The following is a 15,895-nucleotide window of genomic DNA, read 5'->3' as shown; positions in this document are numbered from 1 at the left end:
TCACCAGGAAAAAACTCTCTATGCTCCGTCTTAGAGTCATAGCGCTTTTTCATTTTAGACTGCACTCCCTGAGGCTTTTTCTTAGCAGTTTCCTGAGCCAAACACAGTCCATATCTGAAACCATTCACAAAATCCAGTAAATTACTGGGAGGGTCAGAATCTCTCCAACCATCCTGTAACAACGCCAGGGGACCACGGACTTTATGGCCAAATACTAGGTCATTAGGGCTAAACCATGTGCTTTCTTGGACCACCTCTTGAGCAGCCAGCAACATCCATGGTAAGGCCTCTTCCCAATCACCCTGCATTTGGACACAAAAAGAACGCAGCATGGCCAAAGTCTGGTGGAATCGTTCAAGCACGCCCTGACTCTGCACATGACAAGCAGAAGAAAGATTGTGTGTCACCTTTAATTGTTTAAGGACCTGTGCAAACAATTTCGAACAAAAGTTCAATCCCCTGTCAGACTGTAACACGTGGGACACCAAAAACGGAAAAAAACTGAGACAATGCACGGACTACAGAATTTGCAGTAATGGTATGAAGAGGATAAGCAGCTGGATACCGAGTGCTCAGACACATCACAGGCAACAAGTAACAGGCACCGGACTTAGACGGTGGCAGTGGGCCTACACAATCTATTAACGAATGTTCAAATGGTTGTCCTATAGCTGGAATTGGACACAGTGGAGCTGGTTTCAAAGACTGGTTGGGCTTACAAGTCAACTGACACGTGTGACATGATTTTATATACGTGGACACATCTCTTTTAAACAAGGCCAAAAGAAATACCTCATAACACGGTCATAAGTTTTCCTCACCCCCAAATGTCCAGACTGATCATGAGAGATGTGTAAAACCACATTCCAAAATTTAAGCAGAACAACCACTTGATACACAGGATCACCAATAAACTCATCTAACTGAGGTGTCCATTTTCTCATCAACACCTCATTGTGCACAAAGTAGCAATGAGACTTGTTCCTAACCTCAACTGCAGAACAAACCTCCTCCCACAAAGCTACCAAAGTGTTGTCTTCCTTTTTCTCCTTTATCAAATCACTGCAAGAAATAGACCAGGGAGCCACAGGCACAGTCAAATCATTTTTAGAGTCATCATCAGAATACTTATCTCTCTGCTTCTTTGAACGGGTCACCACACAGGCACCAAACACGTCTGGAAACTGCACTTCATTCTCATCAGGCTTACAACGCAGCACAGGCACATCAGTCACCTTCACAGGTGGAGGGACATCCGTCCACACCCGGCTACCTGCAATGTCATTGCCCAAGATCATGCCCACACCGTCCACAGGTAAGGCTGGAAGTACCCCAACAGCCACCTCACCCTGGAAAAGATCACAATGAAGCATCATGTTATGCTGTGGCACACTCAAAACATTCATGCTCATCCCCATAACAGGAATGTCTGAGCCAACAGAAGTCTTATTTGAGAATGGCAAAGCAGAAGCCACAATAAAAGAGTCAAAAGCACCAGTGTCATGCAAAATTCTTACCCGCACCTGCTCTTCACTGTCCACCAGGGACACAAAACCATCAGTAATAAATGGCAAATATGACTCCAACTTAACATTAACTTTTGCCACTCCCTGCCCCTTCACAACAGATGCAGTGCACATGACAGACTTAGCACTACCAGTACCCTGATTAAGACGAGATTTCAGTGCTTAACAGTCACTTTTCCAGTGTCCGCGCTTGTGACAATAATTACAAACTTTTTCAGACTCCTGTGAAAACCTCCCATTTCTAGACTCAAAATCAGGCCTGTTTGAAAAACCTTCACGTGGACCCGAGCAACCCAAACTACTCCCAGATGAATGGGTCAGATAATAATCAGCAAGCGCCACAGCCTCTGCCACAGACTTAACTCCACGCTCAACAGTGTAAGTTGCAATACACTCAAACAGAATTTTTAAACTGTTCTAACAAAATTAAATCACAGAGACCTTCAAAAGTGGTGACATTAGCCGAGGAGCACCAACTGTCAAAATGAACACACAGATCCCGCATAAACTCCAAATGAGACTTTTCACCATGTTTCCACCCCCAAAAACGCTGTCTATACGCCTCAGGCACTAACTCATAGGCTTTAAGTACAGGAGATTTAACAGTACTATACTCCACACAATCAGCAGTATTCAAAGCAGAAAAAGCCTGTTGAGCTTTACCAGTCAGAACACACTGTAACAACAACATGCGTGTAGAATCTGACCAACCACGAGTCTCAGCTAAATGTTCAAACAAAGAAAAAAATGTTTCTGGGTCTTTTTCATTAAATTTATTTTAACCAACCTCAAATCACCCAAATCATCCGATGTAGCTCCCGAATGCACACCCAGAGGGCGCTCCACACCAGCTTACCCTCAACAATAAGCCGAAGTTTCCGCCTCTCCACCTCAATTTTAGCCATTTCCAAATCCTGACACTGTCTTTGAGATTCCTGCTCAGCTTTCAACTTCAACAAAAGCAATTCTTTCTGCTGCTCAAAAGATAAACCAGAGGCACTCATCCCAAAAGGCAGAGACAAATCCCCAAACGCACCAGGCTCAATAGTACCAGGCATTAAAACCCCAGTTTCAACTTAGACTTCAAATTACATTTAATCTATTCTTTAGTCCTCTGAGTAGTACCAACTTCAACTTTATAATGTCCTGCCAACATTAAAAGTTGTTTTTTGTACAAACATCCAATTATTACGGTGTTAGTCCAACACCGTAATCCACAACAGAAACACGGTTTAGACAAAATTACTTAAACTACAACAAATATTAGTAAACCTAAAAACGGACGAGCCCCCAATTTGTGATCGTGATTTATGACCGGCTAAAAGCCATAGCAAAAATGGAGACCATGCCGGAGTAGCGTGCACAAAATAAAGAGTGTCAGCGTATCATCAAAGTAGTCATGATTGTATGTGTATTCCTGTACATGCGCTCATAAATAGTGGTCAATGATGTTTTTTTATTGCTCTCCTTGAGCGAGTTAACTGGTGCATTTCTGGAAAACTGCAATTCTCTGCACGTGACGTACATTTTAAAATGAGCAGAAACACCCGATGGCTGACAGACAGGCCGAAACGAATAGGATTATGTCCAATAACGAAGCTTCTGAGCTGTTCTTTGAAAGTGATGGCTTAGATTTACAGATGAGACAACACACTTCACCCCGAAACACTTACTTTTTTCAGTCTGTTGGATTTTGGAACCTAAAGTGTGGTGACGCTGTTGTTTGTGTCACAGGATGCTGGTTTGCTGCTGCTGTGTACATGACTGTAGACTGTTTCCACTACGCTGATTTTACAGGCATACAGATGTATGCCTCATATTGGGAAAAACTCAGAAGATGCTTTCGAACAGCTTATGATAGCTGCACTTCCAACTGATGTGGTGCCATTTTTAGACAGTTACCAGTTTGCTTATAAAAGGAAACGCAAGACAAGTGATGCTATTACAACTCTGATGCATCTCACACTACAGCACCTTGAAAAGTCCGGTACATATGTTAGGATTCTGTTCATTGATTTTAGCTCTGCTTTTAACTCTAATCAACCACACATTTTTCTTAGGAAGTTGACCCAAATGAAAGTTGACCCTTTTTTTAATCAGGTGGTATCATTCATTCCTGACGAACAACCCACAGCAAGTAAAAATAAATGGAAAACTTTCAGATACAGTGGTAAGCTATAAGGGAGCTCCCCAGCGGTGTGTCATTACACCATTCCTGTTTACATTGTATACAAATGACTGTGTTAGCTCTGGGCCTGATCAGCATGTGCAGCAAGTTTTCTGATGATAGTCATTCTGAGTCTACTCTCCAGGTCACTTGATGTTTCTTCCCACATGGCCGCTGTGGATGAGTTTGTGGCTTGGTGTGACAATCATAAACTCCAGATTAATACTAACAAGGCTGTGGAGATGATGCTGTATCCCAGATCAGCTGGTGACCATAGCCCTGTTGACATATACAACCTTACAATTAACCAGGTGACCTCCTACAAATACTTTGGTGTTCACATTGACAGTAACTTAAGCTGGCAGACAGAAGTTACCTTTGTCTGTACCAGAATTCATCAACATCTTCACTTCCTGCGCAGACTCTATTTATTTGGGGTCTCCAAAAACATTACGCTGATCTTTTACAGAGCAACAATTGAGTCCATTCTTTGCTATGGTATCACTGGCTGGTCTGGGAACCTTCCAGTCAAACTGAAAGCACAGATCCATTCCCTCATTAAAAACGTGGGTAAGATCATGGGCCACACTCCTCCCAGCTTTCGAGAAGTCTCTGACCAAGCAACCATTGCACAAGTAAAAACATCTTAACGGCCAGCTCACATGTTCTGCACTCAGAATATACCTTGCTAAAACTCAGGGAGTAGGTATCGCGTTCCTCTGTGCAAATGCAACCACTACAAAATGGTAAATGGACTGCATTTATATATCGCTTTTCCATGTGCATCAGATGCTCAAAGCACTTTACAAATAATGCCTCACATTCACCTCGATCTGAGGGTGCTGCCCAACAAGGCGCTCACTACACACCGGGAGCAATAAGGGATTAAAACCTTGCCCAAGGGCCCTTAGTGATTTTCCAGTCAGGCTGGAATTTGCACTGAGGACCTTCTGGTCTCAAGCCCAATGCCTTAATCACTAGACCATCACCTCCCCTACAAACACTCATTTGTTCCGTTGTCCATTAAGCTTATCAATGAACAAGTTTAAAATTGCAATTTTCTTGCCTTTCTGTTCGTATGGTAACTTTTGCACATATTTTTGTCTGAATGGTTAAATTGTTTAAATGGTTGTGTTGTTTTAGTAACTTATGGCCGGTTGTAGTGATTTTGATGTTGTATTTTTCACAGTTTTAAAGGTTATTTATTGTTGGTTGTATTTATTGTGTTTTTATTGATTTAAATGAGACCTGCATTGAAAAAAATGCAGTCAGATTTTTTGAACAAAAAATGACTTACATTTACACATGAGATCCTTCTGAATGTAGTAAAGTAAATCTGCAAGCCCAGATCAGTCATTTCAATCTTCATTTGAAAATGACAAATTTACAGCTAACATTTAGCCCTCCGCAAATTGTCCCTCTCATCATGGACACTGCTGAGACGTCACGGACAAGACCCTCTCCCAGCATGCATTGCGCCAATTGTAATTTGTGGATTTACGTCAGTTTGCATCTGCACCTTTTTCTTGTCTTACACGGAAGGATCTACTTTTTTAAAACTTCATATTGTCTTGCGGCACGTTTGGTGAGTACAGATTTCTTTTATTTGTGCTTGAAAATTATTGTGGGGGACTTTTTCCTACGCCCGTTTGATTGAGTGGTGTCGCAATGAAAATCTACTGTCTTTTGCCTCCGGTACCATCACGGGATATGGAGGCGAGACCCGCAAAGAATCCCAGTCATTAAAAATATATAAACCTCTCTCAGCATCCATGGAGCTCTGGGGCTCCGATTGCCGAGATGTGTGGTGCTGTGGATTTTGCCGCAAGAAGTCTGTCCTTGCAGCAACAGGTGTACCGGCCACTTCGCATTAAAACAGCGAGCGTAATCTCAGGACTTGTGCCAAGTGTGCTGCAGCTCCATTCAGTAGACAGAGGTGATGCTGGTGGTGTGCGCTGAATCTTGCACAACACCGGCTGCAAAGCAGACAAGGGCAGTGTGAGTGGCCCGCATTGGCGGTTAACGAGCTTGTTAACGAGCCCGCAGACTGAATAAGCGCAGCGGAGGCAGAGAGCGGGAGAGGAAGAACTGCGCCCACTGTCGATGTCGTTGCTGATCTGAGCACACAGATCTGTATCTCACATTCATTGCAGCTTACTTTTGGATGTTGAAACCAGGACATGTATAAGTAACATTACTAACAGATAAAATCAATTTCAATGCGGGATCGGACTGAAGGCGGGAGCGCGTCGTCATGCAAATGATATGGCTGTACAAACTGTTTTCACAGAGGGCTAAATTTTAGCTGCAAATTTGTCATTTTTAAATGAAGATTTCTGTGCTGAATTACAAATTTGGGTTTACAGATTTACTTTACTGCATTCACAAGGGTCTTATAAATACATATCAGCTATTTCTTTCTGAAATCTGACCACATTTATTTCAATGCAGGTCTACTTTAAATGTTTTGTTTTATTATTTGGGCAGTAGAACCCTTCTCATGTATCAAGCAAAATTTTTACTAAGGGAGACATTTTAATAAAGAACTTTGTACTTTGAAGACGCTATTTTCAGGAGATAAAGAATTCTCTATTTGACGTGCCACAATTGTGACAGAACTTGAGCTGAAGGCAGAGGTGCGATCGGACATTATTCTTTGGCCAGCAATCCATACCTGAGGACTACTAGAACTTGAAAATGTTCTCTGCCTGACTAGTTGATCTGTTCTCTGGAAGATGATTGCACGCGGGGGCTTCTTTGATGTTGTGGACTTTTTATTTGGATATCTTTGTAACTGTTTGTCAGTGAGTAAAATTTTAATTTTGCTTTGAGTCTGTGGGAATTTGGATCTTGATGTACGTGTGTGTAGCATGCCATTTTAAAGCACAGCTTAGCTGTTTATTGCTGCTTTGTACAGTAGTGTTCAGAATAATAGTAGTGCTATGTGGCTAAAAAGATTAATCCAGGTGTATAATAAAAATGTTATTGTGCTGTTTTGCACCTGTCTTAAAGTAACCCTGAGAATGTATTTGTTATTTAATTTTGTTTTAGCACTCTGGGGTCAGTCTGAACTGGGAGCGAAGAGCTGGATGTACTTGTTATTATTACACTGATAGCACGACTTTGTTTTCGTAGCCACTAACGACTGGGAGTGAAGCATGCTGGGATCATTCTGAACTGGGAGTGAAGAACTGCTTTATTATATCTTTGAAATAACTTTCAGATGCCTGTTGATTAAAGAAATTATGTGCGCCAGGGAGGTTGAGTTGGCCACTCACCCTCCCTTCGCGGACACACTAGAAAAGAGGGAGTAGAACCATGCTTCAACAGAGTCTGCTGCGGGTTAACGTACGAACGCCCAGCCGGTTGACAGGCGCACTCTGCTGAAGGTGTTGGCTCTCCACCTTAAAGGCGTCACGGTAAGAGAAAAATGCACTGCAACCACTTGTGTTTGATGTAACTGCTTTTGTGGGGAATAAATATACGCCTTTTTATTCTAGCAAAATGCAGTCTGTGTGATCATTTCTGTGTGCCGATCTGACCGAACCTTGTGTTTCAAAACACCAGGTTTTGAGTATATTTCTTATTGTTACATGGGAAACAAGGTACCAGTAGATTCAGTAGATTCTCACAGATCCAACAAGACCAAGCATTCATGATATGCACACTCTTAAGGCTATGAAATTGGGCTGTTAGTAAAAAAAAAAAAAAAAAAAAAAAAAAAAAAAAAAAATAGAAAAGGGGATGTTCACAATAATAGCAGTGTGGCATTCAGTCAGTGGGTTCGTCAATTTTGTGGAACAAAAAAGCCAGCACCTGTTGAAAATGCTATTCTCTTTGAAAGCCTGAGGAAAATGGGACGTTCAAGACATTGTTCAGAAGAACAGCGTAGTTTGAGTAAAAAGGTGATTGGAGAGGGGAAAACTTATACTCGGGTGCAAAAAATTATAGGCTGTTCATCTACAATGATCTCCAAGCCATAGTTCACAGTGAAGACAGTGAAGCATGGTTGTGCAAGCATCATGATATGGGCATGTTTCTCCTACTATGGTGTTGGGCCTATATATCGCATACCAGGTATCACGGATCAGTTTGGATATGTCAAAATACTTGAAGAGGTCATGTTGCCTTATGCTGAAGAGGACATGCCCTTGAAATGGGTGTTTCAACAAGACAATGACCCCAAGCACACTAGTAAATGAGCAAAATCTTGGTTCCAAACCAACAAAATTAATGCCTCGCAGATGTGAAGAAATCATGAAAAACTGTGGTTATACAACTAAATACTAGTTTAGTGATTCACTGGATTGCTAAAAAAGCAGTTTGAACATAACAGTTTTGGGTTTGTAGCGTCAACAGCAGATGCTACTATTATTGTGAACACCCCCTTTTCTACTTTTTTTTTTTTTTTTTTTAACTAATAGCCCAATTTCATAGCCTTAACAGTGTGCATATGATGAATGCTTGGTCTTGTTGGATTTGTGAGAATCTACTGAATCTGCTGGTACCTTGTTTCCCATGTAACAATAAGAAATATACTCAAAACCTGGATTAATCTTTTTAGTCACATAGCACTACGATTATTCTGAACACTACTGTACATGGACATAAAATATCACAGATCTGATCACATCTGTGCAAATACTCAGATCTGATCTGAGTATTGCCACTTTGTACAAACCCCAGTTCCAATCAAGTTGACATTGTGTAAAATGTAAATAAAAACAGAATACAATGATTTGCAAATCCACTTAACCCATATTTAATTGAATACACCACAAAGTCAATATATTTAATGTTCAAACTGATAAACCTTATTATACACCAATCTTCTCATGGCTACTGCTTTTCCTGTGACTACCTCAAAATTAAGTTATCACTTAGAAATGAGTTATCATAACACAACATCACACTTGTAAAAACTTTAGAATTAATCTGTGCCTCAGTTCTTAACGTTAGCCGCTACATTCCATTCAAGTGCACGCAGGACATCACTAAAAGTTATCTCACCGCTGTCGGTAACACATGAGTACTCACAAGTACTTTGTTTTCGGAAGTCTCTGTAGCTGTTTGTTGCGAGTGCAGTATACTTTGAAACCGGTCACAGAAGTGCACAAAGTAATCATTGGATGGTCAATAACAGCCTAAATCTTAATTGTTGTTATTTCAGTGCAACATGTCCTTTAAATTGAACGTATGCGGGTGTTAATGTGTTTTGGGGAGGAGAAGGTCTAGTGGTTCAGCACTGGGATACAGACCAGAGGATACTCAGTTCAAAACCCAGGCAGACCAGAAAATGTGCACTTGGGCAAGGTTCTTAATCCCTTAGTTACTCACAGTGTGTATTGAGGGCCTTGCATGGCAGCACTCTGACATTGGTATGTGTCTCTGCGAATGTGAAGCATAATTATAAAGTGCTTTGAGCTTTTGATGCAGATGGAAAAGTGTTAAATAAATGCAGTCCATTTGTCTATATGTGGCCCTGTGATAGACTGGCATCTTGTCCAGGGTGTACCCCACATCTCATCCTGTGAGGTTCTGGAATAGGCTCCAGCCCACCCCGTGACCCTTAATTGGAGTAAACATTTATAGAAAATGGATGGAAGTTGTGAGCATTTTGTTTGATGTTACAACCCCAATTCCAATGAAGTTGGACGTTAAAATGTAATTAAAAACAGAATACAATGATGTGCAAATCCTCTTCAACCTATATTCAGTTGAATACACCAGAAAGACAAGATATTTAATGTTCAAACTGATAGACTTTATTGTTTTTGTCCAAATATTTGCTCTTTTTGAAATGGATGCTTGCAACACATTTCAAAAAAGTTGGGACAGTGGTATGTTTACAACTGTTAATTCACCTTTCCTTCTAACTACACTCACTGGGTGTTTGGGAAATGAGGACACTCATTGTTGAAGCTTTGTAGGTGGAATTCTTTCCCATTCTTGCTTGATGTATGACTTCAGTTGTTCAACAGTACGGGGTCTCCATTGTCGTATTTTGGGCTTCATAATGCACCACACATTTTGAATGGGCGACAGGTCTGGACTGCGGGCAGGCCAGTCTAGTAGCCGCACTCTTTTACTACGAAGCTACGCTGTTGTAACACGTGCAGATTGTGGCTTGGCATTGTCTTGCTGAAATAAGCAGGGATGTCCCTGAAAAAGATGTTGCTTGGATGGCACCATGTGTTGCTCCAAAACCTGGATGTACCTTTCAGCATTGATGGGGCCATCACAGATGTGAAAGGTGCCCATGCCATGGGCACTAATACACCCCCATACCATCACAGATGGTGGCTTTTGAACTTTGCGCTGGTAACAATCTGGATGGTCTTTTTCCTCTTTTGTCCGGAGGACACGGCATCCATGATGTCCAAAACAATATAAAATGTGGACTCATAAGACCACAGCACACTTTTCCACTTTGCATCTGTCCATTTCAAATGAGATTGGACCCAGAGAAGGTGGCAGCATTTCTGGATGTTGTTGTTGTTACTGACGTCTGGTGAAAATGTCATGTCAATAGCACCTTTTAAAAATATATTTACTGAGAAAATGGTGACGTGTTCAGTACTTATTTTGCCTGCTGTATATTCTCTACTAAACAGTGTGTTCCTGTGTTTTATAGGTCCCTGAACAACATAAGTCACTTTTCTCTCCTAGATTATGTTGCACTGAGTTGCATGTTTAATAATTTTCTCATTTTATTTTGGATGGCCTTTTAATGCCAAATGAGCCCCCAGTTGAAATAGGTTAAATCCAGAAAATAACATATATATATATATATATATATATATATAACCCCTGGCAAAAATTATGGAATCACCGGCCTCAGAGGATGTTCATTCAGTTGTTTAATTTTGTAGAAAAAAAGCAGATCACAGACATGACACAAAACTAAAGTCATTTCAAATGGCAACTTTCTGGCTTTAAGAAACACTATAAGAAATCAAGAAAAAAAGATTGTGGCAGTCAGTAACGGTTACTTTTTTAGACCAAGCAGAGGAAAAATATGGAATCACTCAATTCTGATGAAAAAATTATGGAATCACCCTGAAAATTTTCATCCCCCAAATTAACACCTGCATCAAATCAGATCTGCTCATTGACATTGACCCTATGCCATGACATTGACCCTATGTGTCTTTTTGCAAGGAATGTTTTTGCAGTTTTTGCTCTATGGCAAGATGCATTATCATCTTGAAAAATGATTTCATCATCCCCAAACATCCTTTCAATTGTCCAAAATATCAACATAAACTTGTGCATTTATTGATGATGTAATGACAGCCATCTCCCCAGTGCCTTTACCTGACATGCAGCCCCATATCATCAATGACTGTAGAAATTTACATGTTCTCTTCAGGCAGTCATCTTTATAAATCTCATTGGAACGGCACCAAACAAAAGTTCCAGCATCATCACCTTGCCCAATGCAGATTCAAGATTCATCACTGAATATGACTTTCATCCAGTCATCCACAGTCCACAATTGCTTTTCCTTAGCCCATTGTAACCTTGTTTTTTTCTGTTTAGGTGTTAATGATGTCTTTCGTTTAGCTTTTCTGTATGTAAATCCCATTTCCTTTAGGCGGTTTCTTACAGTTCGGTCACAGATGTTGACTCCAGTTTCCTCCCATTCGTTCCTCATTTGTTTTGTTGTACATTTTTCGATTTTGAGACATATTGCTTTAAGTTTTCTGTCTTGACGCTTTGTCTTCCTTGGTCTACCAGTATGTTTGCCTTTAACAACCTTCCCATGTTTGTATTTGGTCCAGAGTTTAGACACAGCTGACTGTGAACAACCAACATCTTTTGCAACATTGCGTGATGATTTACTCTCTTTTAAGAGTTTGATAATCCTCTCCTTTGTTTCAATTGACAATCTCTCGTGTTGGAGCCATGATTCATGTCAGTCCACTTGGTGCAACAGCTCTCCAAGGTGTGTTCACTCCTTTTTAGATGCAGACTAACGAGCAGATCTGATATGATGCAGGTGTTAGTTTTGGGGATGAAAATTTACAGGGTGATTCCATAATTTTTTCCTCAGAATTGAGTGATTCCATATTTTTTTCCTCTGCTTGGTCTAAAAAAGTAACCGTTACTGACTGCCACAATCTTTTTTTTCTTGATTTCTTATAGTGTTTCTTAAAGCTAGAAAGTTGCAATTTGAAATTACTTTAGTTTTGTGTCATGTCTGTGATCTGCTTTTTTTCTACAAAATTAAACAACTGAATGAACATCCTCCGAGGCTGGTGATTCCATAATTTTTGCCAGGGGTTGTATATATGCCCTCTTCCCACTCTCTCAGAATTTAATTTAGCCAAATTCCAATACCTTTTTCTAAAATACACTTGCATTATGTATCTTTATTTGCTTTGCATTTACAAAACGCAGTTTTATTTATTTTTATTTTTTTTTCCCCCCTCCAACAACAGGAGTACCTCTGCCGCTGAACGAACAATCCCCTCTAAAAATCGGTCCGCCCTGCCTTCACTGTGCATGTGCCATTTCGGAGCTCAGCAGCGTCATTTCTTAGTGTCACCAACGTTTCATTATCACCTTATTTCTTCTTCAAATTGCACTCCAGTCATCATTTGTCTCAGCGACAGTTATCTGAAGCTTTTGTACAACAATCATTTCCACAGAAATTCAACATTATTTCATAATAAAAGACGGCAGACTGATCAGAGCACACAGTAGCTGCAACGGCGCCTATGTCATTTCAGAGTGCCAGTAACGACTCGCCAATTATCGCCTTGTTTTCTGCTTAAAACTGACTTTAAAATAATTTAAGAGGTTTTACTTTGTCATCTGATGTTTAATAATCCCATTAATCCATTTGATTGCTTTGGGTGTAGTGTGTCCATCTCAGATGTACTGCTGTGGTCCCAAATGATGCATGCGTAGTGAAGGCACAGTGGACCAATTTTTAGGGGGGCCGTTCGGTCCGTGACACCTCGCTCCCTTTAAGCCTGAACCAGAAAAATTGGGGCGTGGTTCTCCATCTTTTGCTTTCTGAGAAACCAGCATTTCTTGAGGATGTGTGAAGTTTTGACTCACTGGATGCAGTGTTGAGGAACATTGCTCCCCTCACCACTGTGTTTAGATTTGAAATGAATATCTCCAATTATAACTGGGATTGTTTATTAAAATTGTATGTTACCTTAAGAATGTGAAGTATGTGGCCATTTATCTTGGTGATGAGTGCTTTTCTCAGGTTAATCTGACATTATTGGATGAGGCAATATTAAGTGAACATAAACAAATGTTCTCTGGTTTGTTTGTTTTTTGTTTTTTTTTTAGTACAACACTTTTCGGACCGGCTGGCTGAATTCATTGTTACTATTAACTCCAAGCTCCACCCCATATTCATGGAGATCAGAAAAGGGATGTCTGAAGTCAATGGTTTCCAGTACTACGCCTTGGTTAGTGTCTGTTTCTCTGCTGTGTTTTAGTAAGGAACATATTTTACATCCAGCAATTAAATTGCACTGTTTTGGTGTAGTAAAATGACTGCTTTGATACTTTTGCTGGCTTTACTTGCCTCTGTGGTGATTGACAGTCCTGTAAATCATTGTTTTATATAGATCAGCGACATATGTCTGTTTGATTCATTGTAGGGAAGCCCATTGAGTTTTGTACATTTCATATTTGCACTCTGTAAATTTTGGGAGTAAATTTTGGAGAGTTGTATCCTAAACAATCCAAAGTAATTCTGTGGTATTTGATATATCACAACCATGAGGAGACATTATTCAATATTTTTCTTTTGATACTGTCCAGGTGAACATGGTAGAGAATGATGTCACCAGGATGTCATCAGATTATGCTGATAATGAATTGGAACTTTTCAAGAAAACGGTGAGTTGCAGTCACTCTTTTATGAAGTAAAGCTGAATAAATGGGGTGTGTGTGTGTGTGTGTGTGTGTGTGTGTGTGTGTGTGTGTGTGTGTGTGTGTGTGTGTGTGTGTGTGTGTGTGTGTGAGTGAGAGAGAGATTCATATGATCAAGTATTGGGAGTCAGTGCTGCAATGTTTTTTTTAATTTTGTCTCTGCAACACCACAATAGAGATGAAGAAATCAAAATCTGCTTGTACTGTGGACTTTGAGTTTTAATTCAACAGGTCAAACAAAAATGCATTAATTATTGTGGTATTCCAGCAGTTTTTAAACATAAAACCTTCATTTTCTGAACTCACAAGAAATTGGAGAGTGGACTGAGGAGCAGTTTCATGATCAGAAGTGGCCTGTTCTGTCATTGTCTGTTTAAGTAGACACATTGTCTGAAGTTTGTCTGAAGTGTTGCTTTTGCAAGAAGCTGATTGCAGCTCTGAATATGAGGTCCTAAGATGTTAACGCTCATGAAAGAGGTCATAATAAACCAAGTGAGAAAACAGACTCCGCATGCTCGAACTCTGAGCGTCGCTCTTGTTTGATTACCAAACACCAACCAAAGCCAGATAGTGTGATTATGTGTGTTACAGGAGTGTAGCTTGCCACATGGCAAGTAAACCAACTTGAGGCAATAATCCAAATATGTATCATTAATACAGAGTCTCAATCCAGCAGGGGTTGTGGCCAAGTGGTTAATGCGCTTGGTTTCAGTTCAGAATGTTCCGAGTTCAAATCCCACCCCTGCCACATTTCTCCATGTAATGTGGAGTTGCGTCAGGAAGTGCTTCCGGTGTAAAATCTGTGCCAATTCAACATGCAGATCCACCTTGGATTTGCTGTGGCGACCTCGAGTTCAAACAAGGGAGCAGCCGAAGGGACTTACAATACAGAGTCTCAGTCCGATATTTGCATTTCCCAAGATATTATACTTGCACAGAAACATATTGCAAGCACATTAAAGTTCAATCCATTGTGCATACTGGACAAGTTAATAATAATAATAATAATTTATAATAATAATAATAATTTATTAATTTATATAGCGCCAAATCACGAGTAATCGCCTCAAGGTGCTTCACAAACATCATTTTAAAAGCACAATAAAATGAAATAAGATTAAAACAATAAACAAAATTAACCATAAAAAGGTAAAAGAAGTAAAAGAAATAAAAATAATTAAAAAAAAGAAGCAATCATATAAAATACTAATGATAAAACAGGGAGAACAAATGTGTCTTCAGCCTGGCTTTAAAAGTCTCCACAGAGTCCGACTGTCGTATCAGTGCAGGCAGATCCTTCCACAGAGCTGGAGCGCCGTGATAAAAAGCTCTGTAACCCGCTGACCTTTTCTTCACCCTCAGGACACACAATAGTCCTGCACCCTGTGACCGCAGAGCCCTTGCCGGCACATAGGACTCATCCAGGCCGGCCAGATAGGGGGGTGCCAGTCCGTGAACAATTTTATAGGCCAATAGTAATACTTTAAAATCCGATCTCAGAGACTGGAAGCCAGTGAAGGGATGCCAGAACCGGCGTAATATGGTCAAACCTTCTGCTTCGTGTCAGAAGTCTGGCAGCAGCATTTTGAACCAGTTGAAGACCCCTGATGCTGGACTGTGGTAAACCAGAAAATAAAGCATTACAATAGTCCAGTCTAGAAGAAACAAAAGCATGAATCTCAACATCAGCCATAGACAAGATGGTACGGATATTTTCTATATTTCTTAGATGAAAGAAAGCAGTCTGAAGTGTCAAGGACAACGTAGGATCAAAAATTACCCCAAGGTTCCTCACTTTGTCAGTATGATGTATAACACATGAACCTAGGCTAAGCGCTAGCTGATCAAATTGATGCCGATGTCTTGCTGGACCAAGAACCATCATTTCAGTCTTATCAGAGTTCAAAAGTAGAAAGTTGCTAGACATCCAACTTCTCACTGCTGCGAGACAGTCCTGTAAAGATTTTATGTGGACAGGATTTCCAGCAGCTATTGGCGTATACAGCTGAGTGTCATCAGCATAGCAATGAAAAGCAACCCCAAAATGCCGCAAAATGTTCCCAAGGGGTGCCATATACAGGGGAAAAAAGCAGGGGACCCAGAACAGATCCCTGCAGAACCCCGAACTTCATGCCCCTAAAATCAGAGGTAGTGTCATTGCACAAAACACAGTGGGAACCTCCAGACAGATAAGACGTCAACCACACAAGAGCAGTTCCAGTAATCCCGAACAGTTTTCTAGCCTATCAAGTAGAATATGGTGATCAGCTGTGTCAAATGCAGCACTGAGATCCAGCAA

At 40.5% G+C, this 15,895-nt stretch overlaps 1 protein-coding gene across 1 annotated transcript in view; it reads left to right on the top strand.

Moving 5' to 3' along the window:
- The window catches only part of nsmce1 (NSE1 homolog, SMC5-SMC6 complex component), a 74,888-nt gene that overhangs the window by 15,948 nt on the left and 43,045 nt on the right, over positions 1 to 15,895 (top strand). The window contains exons 3-4 of the mRNA XM_034188448.1: positions 13,006 to 13,127; positions 13,486 to 13,563. Coding sequence (XP_034044339.1) covers positions 13,006 to 13,127; positions 13,486 to 13,563 — 200 coding nt within the window. The remainder of the gene's footprint in view (positions 1 to 13,005; positions 13,128 to 13,485; positions 13,564 to 15,895) is intronic.

This window comes from Thalassophryne amazonica, chromosome 15, assembly GCF_902500255.1.
Source record: "Thalassophryne amazonica chromosome 15, fThaAma1.1, whole genome shotgun sequence".
NCBI classification, from domain to species: domain Eukaryota; kingdom Metazoa; phylum Chordata; class Actinopteri; order Batrachoidiformes; family Batrachoididae; genus Thalassophryne; species Thalassophryne amazonica.
Note: the sequence above shows the minus strand (reverse complement) of the source record. Positions and strands in the feature narration are given on the sequence as shown.